This window comes from Hemiscyllium ocellatum, chromosome 9 (genome assembly GCF_020745735.1).
Source record: "Hemiscyllium ocellatum isolate sHemOce1 chromosome 9, sHemOce1.pat.X.cur, whole genome shotgun sequence".
Taxonomy (NCBI): domain Eukaryota; kingdom Metazoa; phylum Chordata; class Chondrichthyes; order Orectolobiformes; family Hemiscylliidae; genus Hemiscyllium; species Hemiscyllium ocellatum.
The window spans coordinates 48,414,185-48,428,760 of record NC_083409.1 but is presented as its reverse complement, the minus strand read 5'-3'; the positions used below and the strand labels follow the sequence as shown (position 1 = coordinate 48,428,760).

Here is a 14,576-nt window from a genome sequence, read left to right as displayed (position 1 = left end):
GCTGTTCCTTGATATTGACTGCACTCCACTGGTATTCCATGTACAGCAACTCCGAGAACTTAGGCATGCAGGGTCAAGGAACTTTTCATCAGTCTGGCATGCAAGTAGACACCCTCTGAAGATGGCATGAAGGCACATCAAAAGCAAAAAAAAACAAAGATAACCTATGCAATCCCAAAGTGTATTAGTTTGCCATAAACAGCTTCAGTAGCGAGCTAGTTTCTTTTTCCAGCAGTTTAACAGACCCATCTCTACTCAGATGGGACAAATGTCATGGTGAGATCAATAAGGATTTAAGAATGATCTCTTTTGCTCACAGCAATTCTTTTGCACCTGTCAGACTAAGAAGATCACATCAATTAGAGATTTCCCAGTACTGAAACAACACTGGAATACAAGGTAGATATTTTCAGCCAGGATTTGCAATCTACCAACGGCAACACAGACAAATACTTTTACCACAATCTTCAGCAGGGAAATCATTTGATAATTTGTTACAACCATTTCAGTCACTCTTATTCTTGCACAGGGTCTGCCTGCATGATGCTAGAGGACAGGGGTGTCCTGTACTACATCAGAATCTTGATCTTTGTCTTTGCCAAAATGAATCAATAACTTTGTTCAGCTCCTCCATTGTGGATGTGATGTCCAACTCTGCCACGACGAGTGAGCTTTCATGTTTCTAACTTCAGTGAGAATGTTCCCCACGAAGAAGGGTACAATGCAAGAAACAGGTGGAAAGATTAGTTCTCCTGCTTTTGTGCTCAGATCAGTTTACTTTGTTGATTGACCTCTTCCTTTTTGATTTTTTTTCAGATGCCCCCCTAACATTACTTAGGTCAAAGGATACAAGAGGATTGAAGCTATCCTGAGGAACAAAATCATGCAATCTTTTCTAGGTGTTTAGACCTGGCTCACACACCACTTCGAGAAATAGGAAATAAAGAAAAAATGGTGTCAATGGTCAAATGTGGATTGCACTATGACTTCAAAATTTACTCTAGCTCAGATATCGCCATTAGTGTTGAATGCATAATAAAAAACCCTTAAAGTTCACTAACAAGGTCATTTGTTAAACCAAATCTCCCTTTGCAAAAGGTAGCATTGAGCCCTTTTCCTGAATGTTGTACACCATAAGGTGAAGGTACTCCCATCATCTCTATTATAGGAGCTGCATCATTTGAAGTGTGAAGGAATGGCAATATATTTGTAAGTCAAGATGCTGCGCGACTTGCCGATGATAGCATCCACAAGTACCTACTACACTTGTCCTTTTAGGTGGCAGTAGTCATGGGTTTGAGAAGTACTTAAAGCACCATAGACAAGTGATGGTACAGAAAGAAGCCATCCAGTCAGTAGGTCTTCACAGGCCAGAGAAAGAAATTACTACTCACCCATTCTAATCCTACTATAAAGACAGCACACTGGTTAGCACTGCTGCCTCACAACACCAGGGACCCATGTTCAATTCCAGCCTCGGGTGACTGTGCAAACTCCACATAGACATTCTCCTTGTGTTTCCTACCCTTAAGGCCATATGGTCTGATTTCACATTGCATGATTCTGTTCTGATTCAATCTCTATAATCATTTATCACAGCCCTGCAGGTCAAAAATTACAAGCACAGATCCAGGTACTTAAATGAACAACTGAAGATTTCTGCTTCACCAACAAACCTGGCAGCAAATTCTAGATAAGCACCAATTGCTAGGCATATTTTCCTTATGTTCCTGCTCTCTTTCTACAAATCACTAGTGATCTGTGCCCCTGGTAACTGACCTCGCCAGCAGAGTGAAGAGATGCTTGGTTGGTGTCCCTCAATAATGCCACTCCTCAGTTTTAAGAGGAACAACTGCAGTTTAAGCAATTTTTTGCATCACTTGCAATTTTCAAACCCTTGTAACATAGGAATAGGAACAGGCCACTTGACCCTTTCAGTATGATTGCGGTTGATCATCCAATTTAGTACCTTGTTCCTGCTTACTCCCCATATCCTTTGCTCCCTTTAGACTCAAGAACTACATATACCTCCTTAAAAAAAACATTCAATTTTTTTAGCCTCTTCTACTGTGTGACAGGAACTCCACAGGATCACTACGCTTTAGATGAAGGAACTTCTCCTTAGCTCAACGGCTTACTCAGAACTCAGAGACCGTAACCACTGGTTCTGAACTCAGTTTTGGGAATATCCTTCCATTGTTTATCCCATCTAGTCTTGATGGAATTTTTAAGTTTGTAAAGACTTCCCTTCCTCATTCTTCAAAATTCCCATAAACATTGCCCTTAAAATAGTAATAAATCTTTGTTGCACTCCCTTTATTGCCAGAACATCTTTTACTCGTGAGACTAAAGCTGCATACAATACCCCAAGTGCGGTCTCAAAGTTTTTGCAATTACAGCAAAAACATGCCTGTGCCTGCACTCATCCTCATGCCACCTGCTGCACCTGCATGCTTATCTTCAGCAACTGGTGTACAAGGACCTTCTTCTTTTCCCAATCTATCAGTGCTCAAATAATAAAAATTGGTCTTCCAGCTTTGCTAACAAATTGGATAACATCTTATTTACCCAGATTATACTTCATTTGCATTTGCCCAATCACACTACATTCTAAAACCTCATCCATATTCTTTCAAGGGAAATTGCATCCTCCTGTACCAAAGCAAACAGGATTGGACACAAAATTTCACGTGTGGCTCATCCAGCTTTTTGTTAAATATAGTGCCAGCATTATACCCCTGTTTTATCTACCTCATCCAATGCTCATGCTTTACCTTCTTATTGGCTGGTCTTGTCATCTTCAAGGACATGTAAACATGCACTCCAAGATCTCATCATTCCCTTATCCCTTCGGTATTTTTGTGCATTACAGAGGGACCTCGATTATCTGAATACCGGATTATCTGATGGAGATCGAGGTCCCGATAGAAACGTTACATTAAAGAATGGTTTCAATCTTGATCGTGTCTTTTATAAAAGAGATCTCCGCTTACTGAAATGCTCCAGAGAACAGTCCTGGACATCGATGGTAGCCCAGGCACCATCTCCAAATGACTGACCACCCGCCCCCTACTCTCTCCCCACACACTTTCCCTGGAGTTCTACATAGGGTGAACCCTAAATCCCCCTTCCCCAGATATTCTCTCTAACATTGCCCTGTACAGGGCAGAGGTGGAACGCGTCAAATTTGTGTGCATGAGAGTGCGTGCGCGTACACAATTTGGAGACTTACCCCACAAAGACAGCAGCAGTCATATTGTTGGTGTCCACTCCGGCTGCCCCGGAGGGGGAGGGGGACTGACAGGGGCAGGGGGACACTGGTGCAGGATGGCCAGGGCAGGAGCTCACCACTAGTCAGGGTTGGGGTTACGTGGCGGCGGTGGTGGGGCTCGTGCGCGGTGTGCTGCAGTCTCCTGACCAGGAGCAGACTTAACAGAAAACTGAGCCCCAGAGGAGAGGCATCAATTATCTGAATGAAATAGTGCCCACCGATCTTATTTGGATAATCCAGGTTCCTCTGTACTTAGCTTTGTTCATCCTTCCCAGATGCATACCTCACATTCTCTGGTCTGAATTCCATTTGCCGCTTTTTACATTTCTACAATTGACAGCCATCCTCTTCACTAGGAAGATCATGTCCAATTTCAGTCATCTGTAGACTTCCCAGTCACACTGTCCAAACTTAAATCCAAATCATGAATAAAACCAAACAAGGGATCCAACACTAAGCCCTGGTGAACATCATTGGAAACTGCTTTCTACTTGCAAAAACATTAACAGTTATCCTTTGTTCTGGTTTTGTCAGCAAACAATTCCTCTACAGCCCACGAGGTTTTATTTTGCTGACTAATTTAGATTAGTTTAGATTACTTACTGTGTGGAAGCATGCCCTTCGGCCCAACAAGTCCACACTGACCCTCTGAAGAGCAACCCAACCAGATCCATTTCCCTGCATTTACCCCTTCACCTAACACTACGGGCAATTTAGCATGGCCAATTCACCTAACTGGCACATTTTTTGGACTGTGGGAGGAAACCAGAGCATCCGGAGGAAACCCACGCAGACACGGGGAGATTGTGCAAACTCTACATTGAACCCAGGAATTGAACCCTGGTCTCTGGCACTGAGGTAGCAATGCTAACCACTGTGCCACCGCGTCGCCCAATCAAGGGTTCTTGTCAAATGCCAGCTTAAATCCATATCATCAACATCCATTGCACGTCCTCTATATTACTTTGTTCCTCTCCCAAAACTATTTTTTTTTTAGCAAGTTAACTTTTACTCAATGCTTTGCAACTATCATGATTAATTCTGGCATTTTTAGTAACTGCTTAACCTCCAAGAACAGTTGTAATAATTTGCACAAAGTCACAGAAGATCCCATAATAAATTGGTCTATCCCTTGCACATAACATGATTCCATGCTCAGAGCTGCAACTGATATACAAGATGTGGTGAAGGAAGGAATGATTGCCCCACCCCCCCATCACACAGGGATATGGGCTGGACAACATTCATTACCCATCCCTAACTTGCCCACAAGGTGGCAGTGGTGAGCTGCCTTCTTGAAAACTACACAGTCTATTTAGTGTTGGTATATTCACAATGTTGTTATGGAGGGAGCTCCAAAGGTTCAATCACACAATGCTGAAGGAATAGCAATATATTTCTAAGTCAGGACAGAGAGTGGCTTGCCATATTCTCATTTATATCTTCTGCCCTTGTCATTTTAGACAACGGTGATTGTGGGTTTTGAAGTTAAAAATCACAACACCATGTTATAGTCCAACAGGTTTAACTGGAAAACACTAGCTTTGTGCGTCCAATTAAAGCTGTTGGACTATAATCTGGTGTTGTGTGATTTTTAACTTTGTACACCCCAGTCCTGCACCAGCATCTCCAAATAGTGGGTTTTGAAGACTCTGCCCAAGGAACATTGAGGAATTCCTGCAATGCATTTTATAGATAATAAATACTATCTTCCGCTGGAGTCCTAGTGGTGGTGGTGGTGGTGGTGGAATGAATGGTACCACATTCACAAACAATCAGATGGGCTGCTTAGTCTTGGGTCATGTTAAAGCTTCTTGAGTTTAATTGGAGCTGTACGCATTCAGACGTATTCCATCACAGTCCTGACTTGTATTTTGTAAATGCTTTGGACAGGTCTTGGGGTGTCAGGAGGCAAGTTAACTGCTGTAAGATTCTCAGTCTCTGATGTGCATTGGCAGTTACATACTTTGATGACTAATCCAGTTCAGTTTCTGGTCAATGGTAACCCCAGGATGTTGATAGAGGGGGATTCCGTGATGGTGATGCCATTGAATGTCATTAAATGCTGGTTAGATTCTTTGTTGTAGAACATAGAAAAATACAGCGCAGTACAGGCCCTTCGGCCCTCGATGTTGCGCCGATCCAAGTCCACCTAACCTACACTTTCCTCCATATGTTTATCCAATGCCTGTTTAAATGCCCATAAAGAGGAAGAGCTCACCACTGCTACTGGCAGGGCATTCCATGAACTCACGACTCGCTGAGTAAAGAATCTACCCCTAACATCTGTCCTACATCTACCACCCCTTAATTTAAAGCTATGCCCCCTCATAACAGCTGACTCCATACGTGGAAAATGGTTCTCATGGTCAACCCTATCTAAACCCCTAATAATCTTGTACACCTCTATCAAGTCACCCCTAAACCTTCTTTTCTCCAATGAAAACAGCTCCAAGTGCGTCAGCCTTTCTTCATACGATCTTCCTACCATACCAGGCAACATCCTGGTAAACCTCCTTTGCACCCGTTCCTGTGCCTCCATATCCTTCCTATAGTATGGCGACCAAAACTGCACACAATACTCCAGATGCGGCCGCACCAGAGTCTTATACAACTGCAACATGACCTCCGGACTCCGGATCTCAATTCCTCTACCAATAAAAGCCAGTACGCCATAGGCCTTCTTCACAGCACTATTTACCTGGGTGGCAACTTTCAGAGATCTGTGTACATGGACACCAAGATCCCTCTGCTCATCCACACTACCAAGTATCCGACCATTAGCCCAGTACCCAATCTTCTTGTTACTCTTACCAAAGTGAATCACTTCACACTTACCTACATTGAACTCCATTTGCCACCTTTCTGCCCAGCTCTGCAGCTTATCTATATCCCGCTGTAACCTGCCACATCCTTCCTCACTGTCAACAACTCCACCGACTTTCGTATCATCCGCAAACTTGCTCACCCAACCTTCTAGCCCCTCCTCCAGGTCATTTATAAAAATGACAAACAGCAATGATCCCAAAACAGATCCTTGTGGAACACTGCTGGTAACTGCACTCCAAGTTGAACCTTTACCATCAACTACTACCCTGTCTTCTTCCAGCCAACCAATGCCTAATCCAAACCTCCAACTCACCCTCAAATGCCATACCTCCGTATTGTTTGTAGTAGCCTACCATGGGGAACCTTATCAAACGCCTTACTAAAATCCATATACACCACATCTACTGCTTTACCCTCGTCCACCTCCTTAGTCACCTTCTCAAAGAATTCAATAAGGTTTTGAGGCACGACCTGCCCTTCACAAAACCATGCTGACTATCCTTGATCACATTATTCCTATCAAGATGTTCATAAATCCTATCCCTTACAATTCTCTCTAAGACTTTGCCCACAACAGAGGTAAGACTCACCGGCCTATAGTTACTACGGTTATCCCTAGTCCCCTTCTTGAACAAGGGAACCACATTTGCTATCCTCCAGTCTTCTGGCACTATTCCTGTAGACAATGAGGACATAAAAATCAAGGCCAATGGCTCTGCAGTCTCCTCCCTTGCTTCCCAGAGAATCCTAGGATAAATGCCATCAGGCCCAGGAGACTGATCTACATTCACCTTTTCCGGAATTTCCAACACCTCTTCCTTACATATCTCAAAGCGATCCATTCTAATTGTGACTCAATATTCACATCGGCAACAATGTCCTGTTCCTGAGTGAATACTGACGAAAAGTATTCATTCAGTGTCTCCCCAATTTCTTCAGCCTCCACACGCAACTTCCCACTACTATCCTTGACTGGACCTATTCCTACCCTAGTCATCCTTTTATTCCTGACATACCTATAGTGGTGGTCATTGCCTGGCATTTGTGGGGTGTGGAGGTTACTTGCAATTACTAGACAAAAACTGGAGAACGTTATAGTATTCGAATGGTTTCACAATACGAAGTTGTGAATTGAACTGAGCAGTGCACAATTAGATTATATCCCCAGTTCTGATAGAGTGACGGTCATTCATAAGCAGCTGAAGATGTTTGGGGCTTGAATGCTATCTTGAAGGACTCTTGCAATGATGTTCTGGGGCTGAGATGACTTACCTCCATAAACAACCATCTTCCTTTGTACTAGTTATGACTCTAACCAATGGTGGGTCTTTCCATCCATTTCAGCTTTACTTGGGCTCCTTAACATCACACTTAATCTAAACCTGCACTTCTTTTTAAGGACAGTCATCGTGCCTCATGTTTGAAATTCTGCATGTAGGCCACCCTTTGCCTGTTTCTATTTCTCAGAATGAGCATGTTTAATGACACATTTAAGGAAACAAAAATATTCACTTTGATAAATGTAGCTTTAAAATGTAAAGACAAAACTGTAGGAAAGCTTAAACAATACCAGCCATAGGACACCATAATCAGATAACTTTCAAATCTGAAACTTTGTATGGAAATGAACTACTGGGATGTAGATTTATCTGTATAAGCATTCCACCGTTCTTGTAACTGATTATTGGTTAATAACCACAAGTTTTGTTAGGATGGGAAAGTTGCATTTGAGTTAACATAACCTTATGTCAGACATCAGGTCTATTTAGGTTTCTCTTTCAATAGTTCTATAAACTTGTTCTTTTCAGAACTTTCAATCCATAATTTCTCAGTCTTTCCCATTACATATGTAAATACAAATATTGAAAAGGTCAATAAAAATTTATTCACAGGTTCTATTAAGACTCTGTACTCTTGTTATGCAGCCTCCTCTTTCCCAACTTGCTTCCAACCCTCTATTTTCACATTATAAATATTTCTAGTCTTCTATTAACTTTCATTCTTCCAAATTGGTAACCAGTTTATTTCTCTTTTTCTTACCTGTTTTTGTCTCTGCTCAGCAAATGGCAGCTGGTTTTCACATCCCAGGTTGCAAGCAAATTGCTCATCTTGTTGTTTATATGCTTCTGCACAAGCTGAAATGATAATGTAAATTGTAAAACAGAAGGCACTTCTGTTTAGCCGAAGTTAGACTCAGGTAACCTATGCAACAGTGATATGAATAAGTATGTACACGCTTATAGACAATGTAGGAACCTGATTACCATTTATGCTCAATATTGTAATGAAGCTACTCTTTACATTTAGTTTTATTATCAGCAAGTACTGGTTTTGTTTCACAGAGTTTATTAAGTCAAGAATTTGCCAAAACACACCCACAACTGTGCATTTAGATGATTACCCTTCTAAAGCATATATTTATTCGAATGAGATTTCAGCCCTATTTGTTCAAATGGCGCTGCTATTACATGATTTTCTTATAACATGGGATTGCATGAACTACAATTATATCAGAACTAATTAAAAAATTACAGCTATCCATACCAATAAAAGTACATTATTTTCAATGCATCGTTCCTGTATTGCATTTGTAGTAACATACTAAATAAACTCAACATCCACCCCTGTAATCTATAATATTCTGAACAATTAAAATCAAACCTGCAGTGGAGGAAGAGGCACTGTATGATTCAGGAATATATTAAATTATTCAAAGAGCAATGAAAATTAATTCAAAATTAAGCAATGCAATCCAGTTTCCTGTTAACTTCCAGGTAAAAAGGGCATACATTCAAAATAAATGTTGTATTTAAAAACAAAAAAATGTTAATGCATTAAAGTGAAGCAGCCTAATGCACCCATTAAACACACTGGTAAAGCCACTGTTATGGACCATGCCTGACCCCCTCTAAAATATTTTAAGAATGTAGCCCAGAACCTAGCCTTTCTCGCTGTTTTAAACAGATGTAAGGTGAACATTCCAGGAGTGACACAGCTGGTCAAATTCTACTTTGTTTAAAACTGAAATCATTTATTTACATACTAACAAGAGAAAATTGAATTTAGAATAGCATAACTATTTGAAAACCCAACAGACATGAAAAAGAAACTTAAAGAGCTGTTTGGATTTCCTGCAATATCCCATAAATACACCCCTTGGCAAAAAGGTAAATTCAAACGTGTTCTTACAGGAGATGTCAGAGAGAAAAAAAAAGGATCAGCACGGAGCTGCTTCGTTGAGTCCCCAGCTAAAAACTAACCCAAAACTAGACAAACCCTGAAGTGGGAGAACTGGCCACTCCCCTTTCATTATACAAGGGTTTTTAAAATAAAAACTCGAAAGACTTTTGATTGTTGACTTAGGCATCATCTGTTAGCCATTATTAAAGTAGCCAGTTCAGCACTTCTGCCTTTATGACCTCTCAAAAAAAAACAAAGGAAAGAATAACCTTAAAAAGGTTATCGTCACACACAACTACCAGATGTTGCCTTAAGTATTTGTTAAGCATGTAATATTGCTTAAGCAATCAAAATCGTTTCAACAAAATTGTGTCTCTTTGTTCAAACTTTGTCCTGACATTTTAAGTACTATTTCTTCATGGCCATAATTTCTCTACAAAACAAAATCGCGAGAAGCACATCTAGTTTCAATAAAGGACTGCCCATTTGCCCATTTTTATTTCAGTGAAAAAAAATCATTTTTAGTATGGTAAAAGCACAGATCTTGAAACTTTTCTCGAAACAGAAGTACCCTAAAACAGCCCAAATCCAATAATCCATTGAATTAATCAATGATACTGAAAAAGCCAATAACAGAAACTCCAATAATGTGCGCATTTGGAAGAGTTGGAGGTTTTCAATGCTATCTGCCAAGCAACAGTTCCGAAATATCCAGAGCCAGCAAAAAAGGGTACTGTAACATATATATGTTTTTGCATCTATCACTAAAACTGCCCACTTTTCAATGTATATTTTAAAAAATCAACTTCGTTATTGCCTCGTTTCATCTGTTGCTCAAAACCTCATTACTGCTTTTCCAAACTCGACTTTTTCAAAGCTGTGCTGGAGGAGAAAGTTTATAAACGAGTATACTGTACACAGAGGTCAGGCAAAATTTTCGGCCTAACTTTCACCAAAACTCTTACCCATCATTCATACTGCTAATGCTATATAATGATACCAGGTTAATAAACAATTCTCATGCTGGTTTTCAGTTGCCTCAATGAACACTATCCTACCCCTGTAACCTCATTTAAAATTGTAATATCTTCAGATATCTGTAGTGTTCTAATGCTGGTATTTAACATCCTGGATTTCAACTGAAATGCAGTTTACTATTGGTCAACCCCAGAATTCTTTCCTTTAAGAAAAAAAATCTTCCTGTATCTCTAGTTTCTCTTTTAAGAAATTCCTGAAAATGTGATTTCTTGAATAAGCTTGTGGTCAGCTTCTCCAACTCTATACACCCATGCCAAGTGTTCCTTGAAGGCATGGGATATTTTGTAATGCAAGGCATTTAAAAAAAAGTACAGATTTCATAAGATGTAATGAAGAGCAGAAGGTCTAATTTAACAGGTCACAGAGCCATACATTGCAGAAACATTCCTTCAGCCCATCAAATCTGCACTAATATAACTACTACGGCACTAATCCAAATTACTTGCATGGTCCCATATCCTTGAATATTATGATATTTCAAGTGTTCATCCAAATTTTTGTTTTTGAAGGTTTAAGTTTCTGGCCTCCAATATCTTCCCAGGCAGTGCATTTCTGATTCCCACCATGCTCAGTGAAGGTGCCAGTCTTAAAAATGATTTTTGCAGTACAAATTTTTAAAGATGTGGGCTTAACTAGATTCCTTTTACAATGTAAAATGTAACATGATTTATACATGTTTCTAGTTTCCCAAAATGTTCTACTGGATCACAGTGCATCCATGACAAGCTACATAGTTTAAAATCTTACCTGATTCACATTCGTTTTTGGTCTTGTTTAAGTCTGTGCCTTCATCAACAAATTGACAAATAGAGAAGAGTCTGCATCCTCTCTGGCAAGCATAGAGTTCCTCCTCCTGTAATTATGGAGGAAGGAAAATTTTTAAAAAGCCACTTCTACTGGTACATCCAAACAGAGTCAAAGAGTCAGATGTATAGCATGGAAACAGACCCTTCGGTCCAACCCATCCATGCCGACCAGATATCCCAACCAAATCTAGTCCCACCTGCCAGCACCCGGCCCATATCCCTCCAAACCCTTCCTATTCACATACAATTGCAACATTTAAGAGGCATTTGGATGGGTAACAGCTTCCACCACTTCCTCTGGCAGCTCATTCCATACGTGCACCACCCTCTGTGTGAAAAAGTTGCCCCATAGGTCTCTTTTATATCTTTCCCCTCTCACCCCAAACCTATGCCCTCTAGTTCTGGACTCCCCGACCCCAGGGAAGAGACTTTGCCTATTTACCCTATCCATGCTGCTCAAATTTTGTAAACTTCTATAAAGGTCACCCTTCAGCCTCCGCGCTCCAGGGAAAACAGCCCCGGCCTGTTCAGCCTCTCCCTATAGCTCAAACCCTCCAACCCTGGCAATATCCTTGTAAATCTTTTCTGAACGCTTTCAAGTTACACAACATCTTTCCGATATGAAGGAGACCAAAATTGCATGCAATATTCCAACAGTGGCCTAACCAATGTCCTGTACAGCCACAACAGGACCTCCCAACTCCTATACTCCAAAATCTGACCAATTAAGGAAAGCATACCAAATGCCTTCTTCACTATCCTATCTACCTATGACTCCACTTTCAAGGAGCTATAAATCTGCACTCCAAGGTCTTTGTTCAGCCACACTTCCTCAGGCCTTAGCATTAAGTGTTTCAGTCCTGCAAAGATTTGCTTTCCCAAAATGCAGCACCTCCATTTATTGGGAATTAAACTCCACCTGCCACTTCTCAGCCCATTGGCTCATCTGATCAAGATCCTGTTGTAAGCTGAGGTAACCCTCTTCGCTGTCCACTACACCTTCAATTCTGGTGTCATCTGCAAATTAACTGTACCTTTTATGCTCTCATCCAAATCATTTTATGTAAACGACAAAAAGTAGAGGACCCAGCACTGATCCTTGTGGCACTCCACTGGTCACAGGCCTCCAGTCTGAAAAACAAACCTCCACCACCACCCTCTGTCTTCTACCTTTGAGCCAGTTCTGTACCTAAATGGCTAGTTCTCCCTGGATTCCATGAGGTCTAACCTTGCTAATCTGTCTCCCATGCAGTTACTTACTCAAAAACCTCAAATCAAGTTTCCCAGGCACAAAGCCATGTTGACTATCCCTAATCAATCCTTACCTTTCCAAATACATGTACATCCTGTTCCTCATGATTCCCTACAACAACTTTCCCACCACAGACACTAGGCTCACTGGTCTATAGTTCCCTGGCTTGTGCTTACCGCCCTTCTTAAACAGTGGCACCATGTTAGCCAACCTCCAGTCTTCCGGCACCTAACCTGTAACTAATTGACAATACACATATCTCAGCAAGAGACCCAGCAATCACTTCTCTAGCTTCCCTGGGTTCTAGGGTACTTCTGATCAGGTCCTGGGGAGACTTCCAGCACTTCCTCCTCTGTAATATGGACATGCTGCAAGGTGTCACCATTTATTTCCCTACAGTCTATATCTTCCATATCCTTTTCCACAGTAAATACTGATGCAAAACACTCATTTAGTATCTCCCCCATTTTCTGCGGCTCCACAAAGGCCGACTTGCTGATCTTTGAGGGGACCAATTCTCTCCTTAGTTAGCCTTTTGTTCTTAATGTATTTGTAAAAACTCTTTGGATTCTCCTTAATTCTATTTGCCAAAAGGTATCTCATGTTCCCTTTTTGCCCTCCTGATTTCCTTCAAGTATACTCCTACTTCCTTAATACTCTAAGGATTCACTATCTATCCTGTGTATACCTTACATATGCTTCCTTCTTTTTCTTAACCAAAGCCTCAATTTCTTTAGTCATCCAGCATTCTCTATAACTACCAGCCTTTCCTTTCACCCCAACAGGAATATACTTTCTCTGAATTCTCGTTATCTCATTTCTGAAGGCTTCCCATTTTCCAGACGCCCCTTTAATCAGTGAACATCTGTCCCCAGTCAGCTTTCGAAAGTTCTAGTGCTCAGTAATTGTTTGTATGCATTTTTACAGCACATTTTCTCTTTGAACAATGGAAGATTCAAGATTCACTTTTGTACAAAAGCAAAATGCAGTATTTTTATTACTACCAATGGCAGAGGGGAACAAAGAAAATAGAAATACTGAAATTGCATCAAACAGACAAATCTGAAAACATTGAAATGCTTCCTGGGTTCCAGTGAAGGCGAGATTCATTTAACTCAATTTAATGTCTTTCAAAGACTAGCAACGCACAGCAGGACATACCTCCAGCCTGCTGACAAGAAATATATGAATTACATTTGAAATGTTGAAATACAAAAAAAACTTAGTCAATTTTTATCATCTCATCTCAAATCTGTCCAGATGCAAAAAAAATTCATGAATTGGGAAGAGCAGGATCATGCATTTTTTTTTCCTCTCAAATATAAACCTTGCAAGCATTTTGTTTAAGTTTTAAAAATGCTGGTATTGTACACAGCATAAATGTGGGGCAATGAAATTTTTAAAAAATTGGCAAGGACTCATCTCAAATTTTAACTTCAAACAGAACTACATACAGAAAGTATTAGCGAGAAGAAAGCAAAACCTAGTCATATCAGAGAGACAGGTCATAAATCAATATAGTTTAATCCAAAAAAAGCCACACAAAAGTACTATTTCAAACATGAAGGGTCACTAGGCAGTGTTAGACAAACCACAGGTGTGCATTTTGGCTGTACTGTTGACAAGTCACGTCGGCTGACAGAGGAATCTCACTAAAGGAACTACAAAAGGTGGCTTCACTTGGGTGAAATACAGAACCGCATAGGGTGGTCTGAATCGTGACAAACTTGATAGTGAACTCAACTAGAAAAACTGCAATAAAGTGTACGGCTATAATTCTTTATTCCTACTCGCTGGAAAGAAAGGAAGGAATAATATGACTGGACAGCAGACAAGAACAAAGATAAAGATCAATTAAAATGGAATAAGGATTGAGAGAATTAACAATTTCACATTGGTCCAGGAATAACTAAAATGAATCATTTTTAATGAAGTTCTAGAAAATAACTTTGCTCCAATTATTTCCAGGAACGTCAAATTTAAGGACAGATAAATGTAGCAGTTGTTAGATAGACTGCACATCAACATTATCTCACAAGCAAATCAGGGATAGGCAACAATGATAGCCAACTCCCAAAGTTAAAAAAACAGAACTTCACTCGCACAAAGTGTTTTATGGGGTTTAGGACACACAGGTAAAGTTAAATTTCTGTATCAGGAAATTCTTGATCCTGACACTAAGAGCTTGAAATAGGAAGAT

General features: G+C 40.4%; 1 protein-coding gene across 1 annotated transcript in view; it reads right to left on the bottom strand.

Moving 5' to 3' along the window:
* Positions 1–14,576, bottom strand: part of tmem59 (transmembrane protein 59) — a 34,692-nt gene that overhangs the window by 14,232 nt on the left and 5,884 nt on the right. Inside the window, exons 2-3 of the mRNA XM_060829734.1 lie at positions 11,066–11,171; positions 8,141–8,235 (exon numbers count right to left, since the gene is read on the bottom strand). Coding sequence (XP_060685717.1) covers positions 8,141–8,235; positions 11,066–11,171 — 201 coding nt within the window. The remainder of the gene's footprint in view (positions 1–8,140; positions 8,236–11,065; positions 11,172–14,576) is intronic.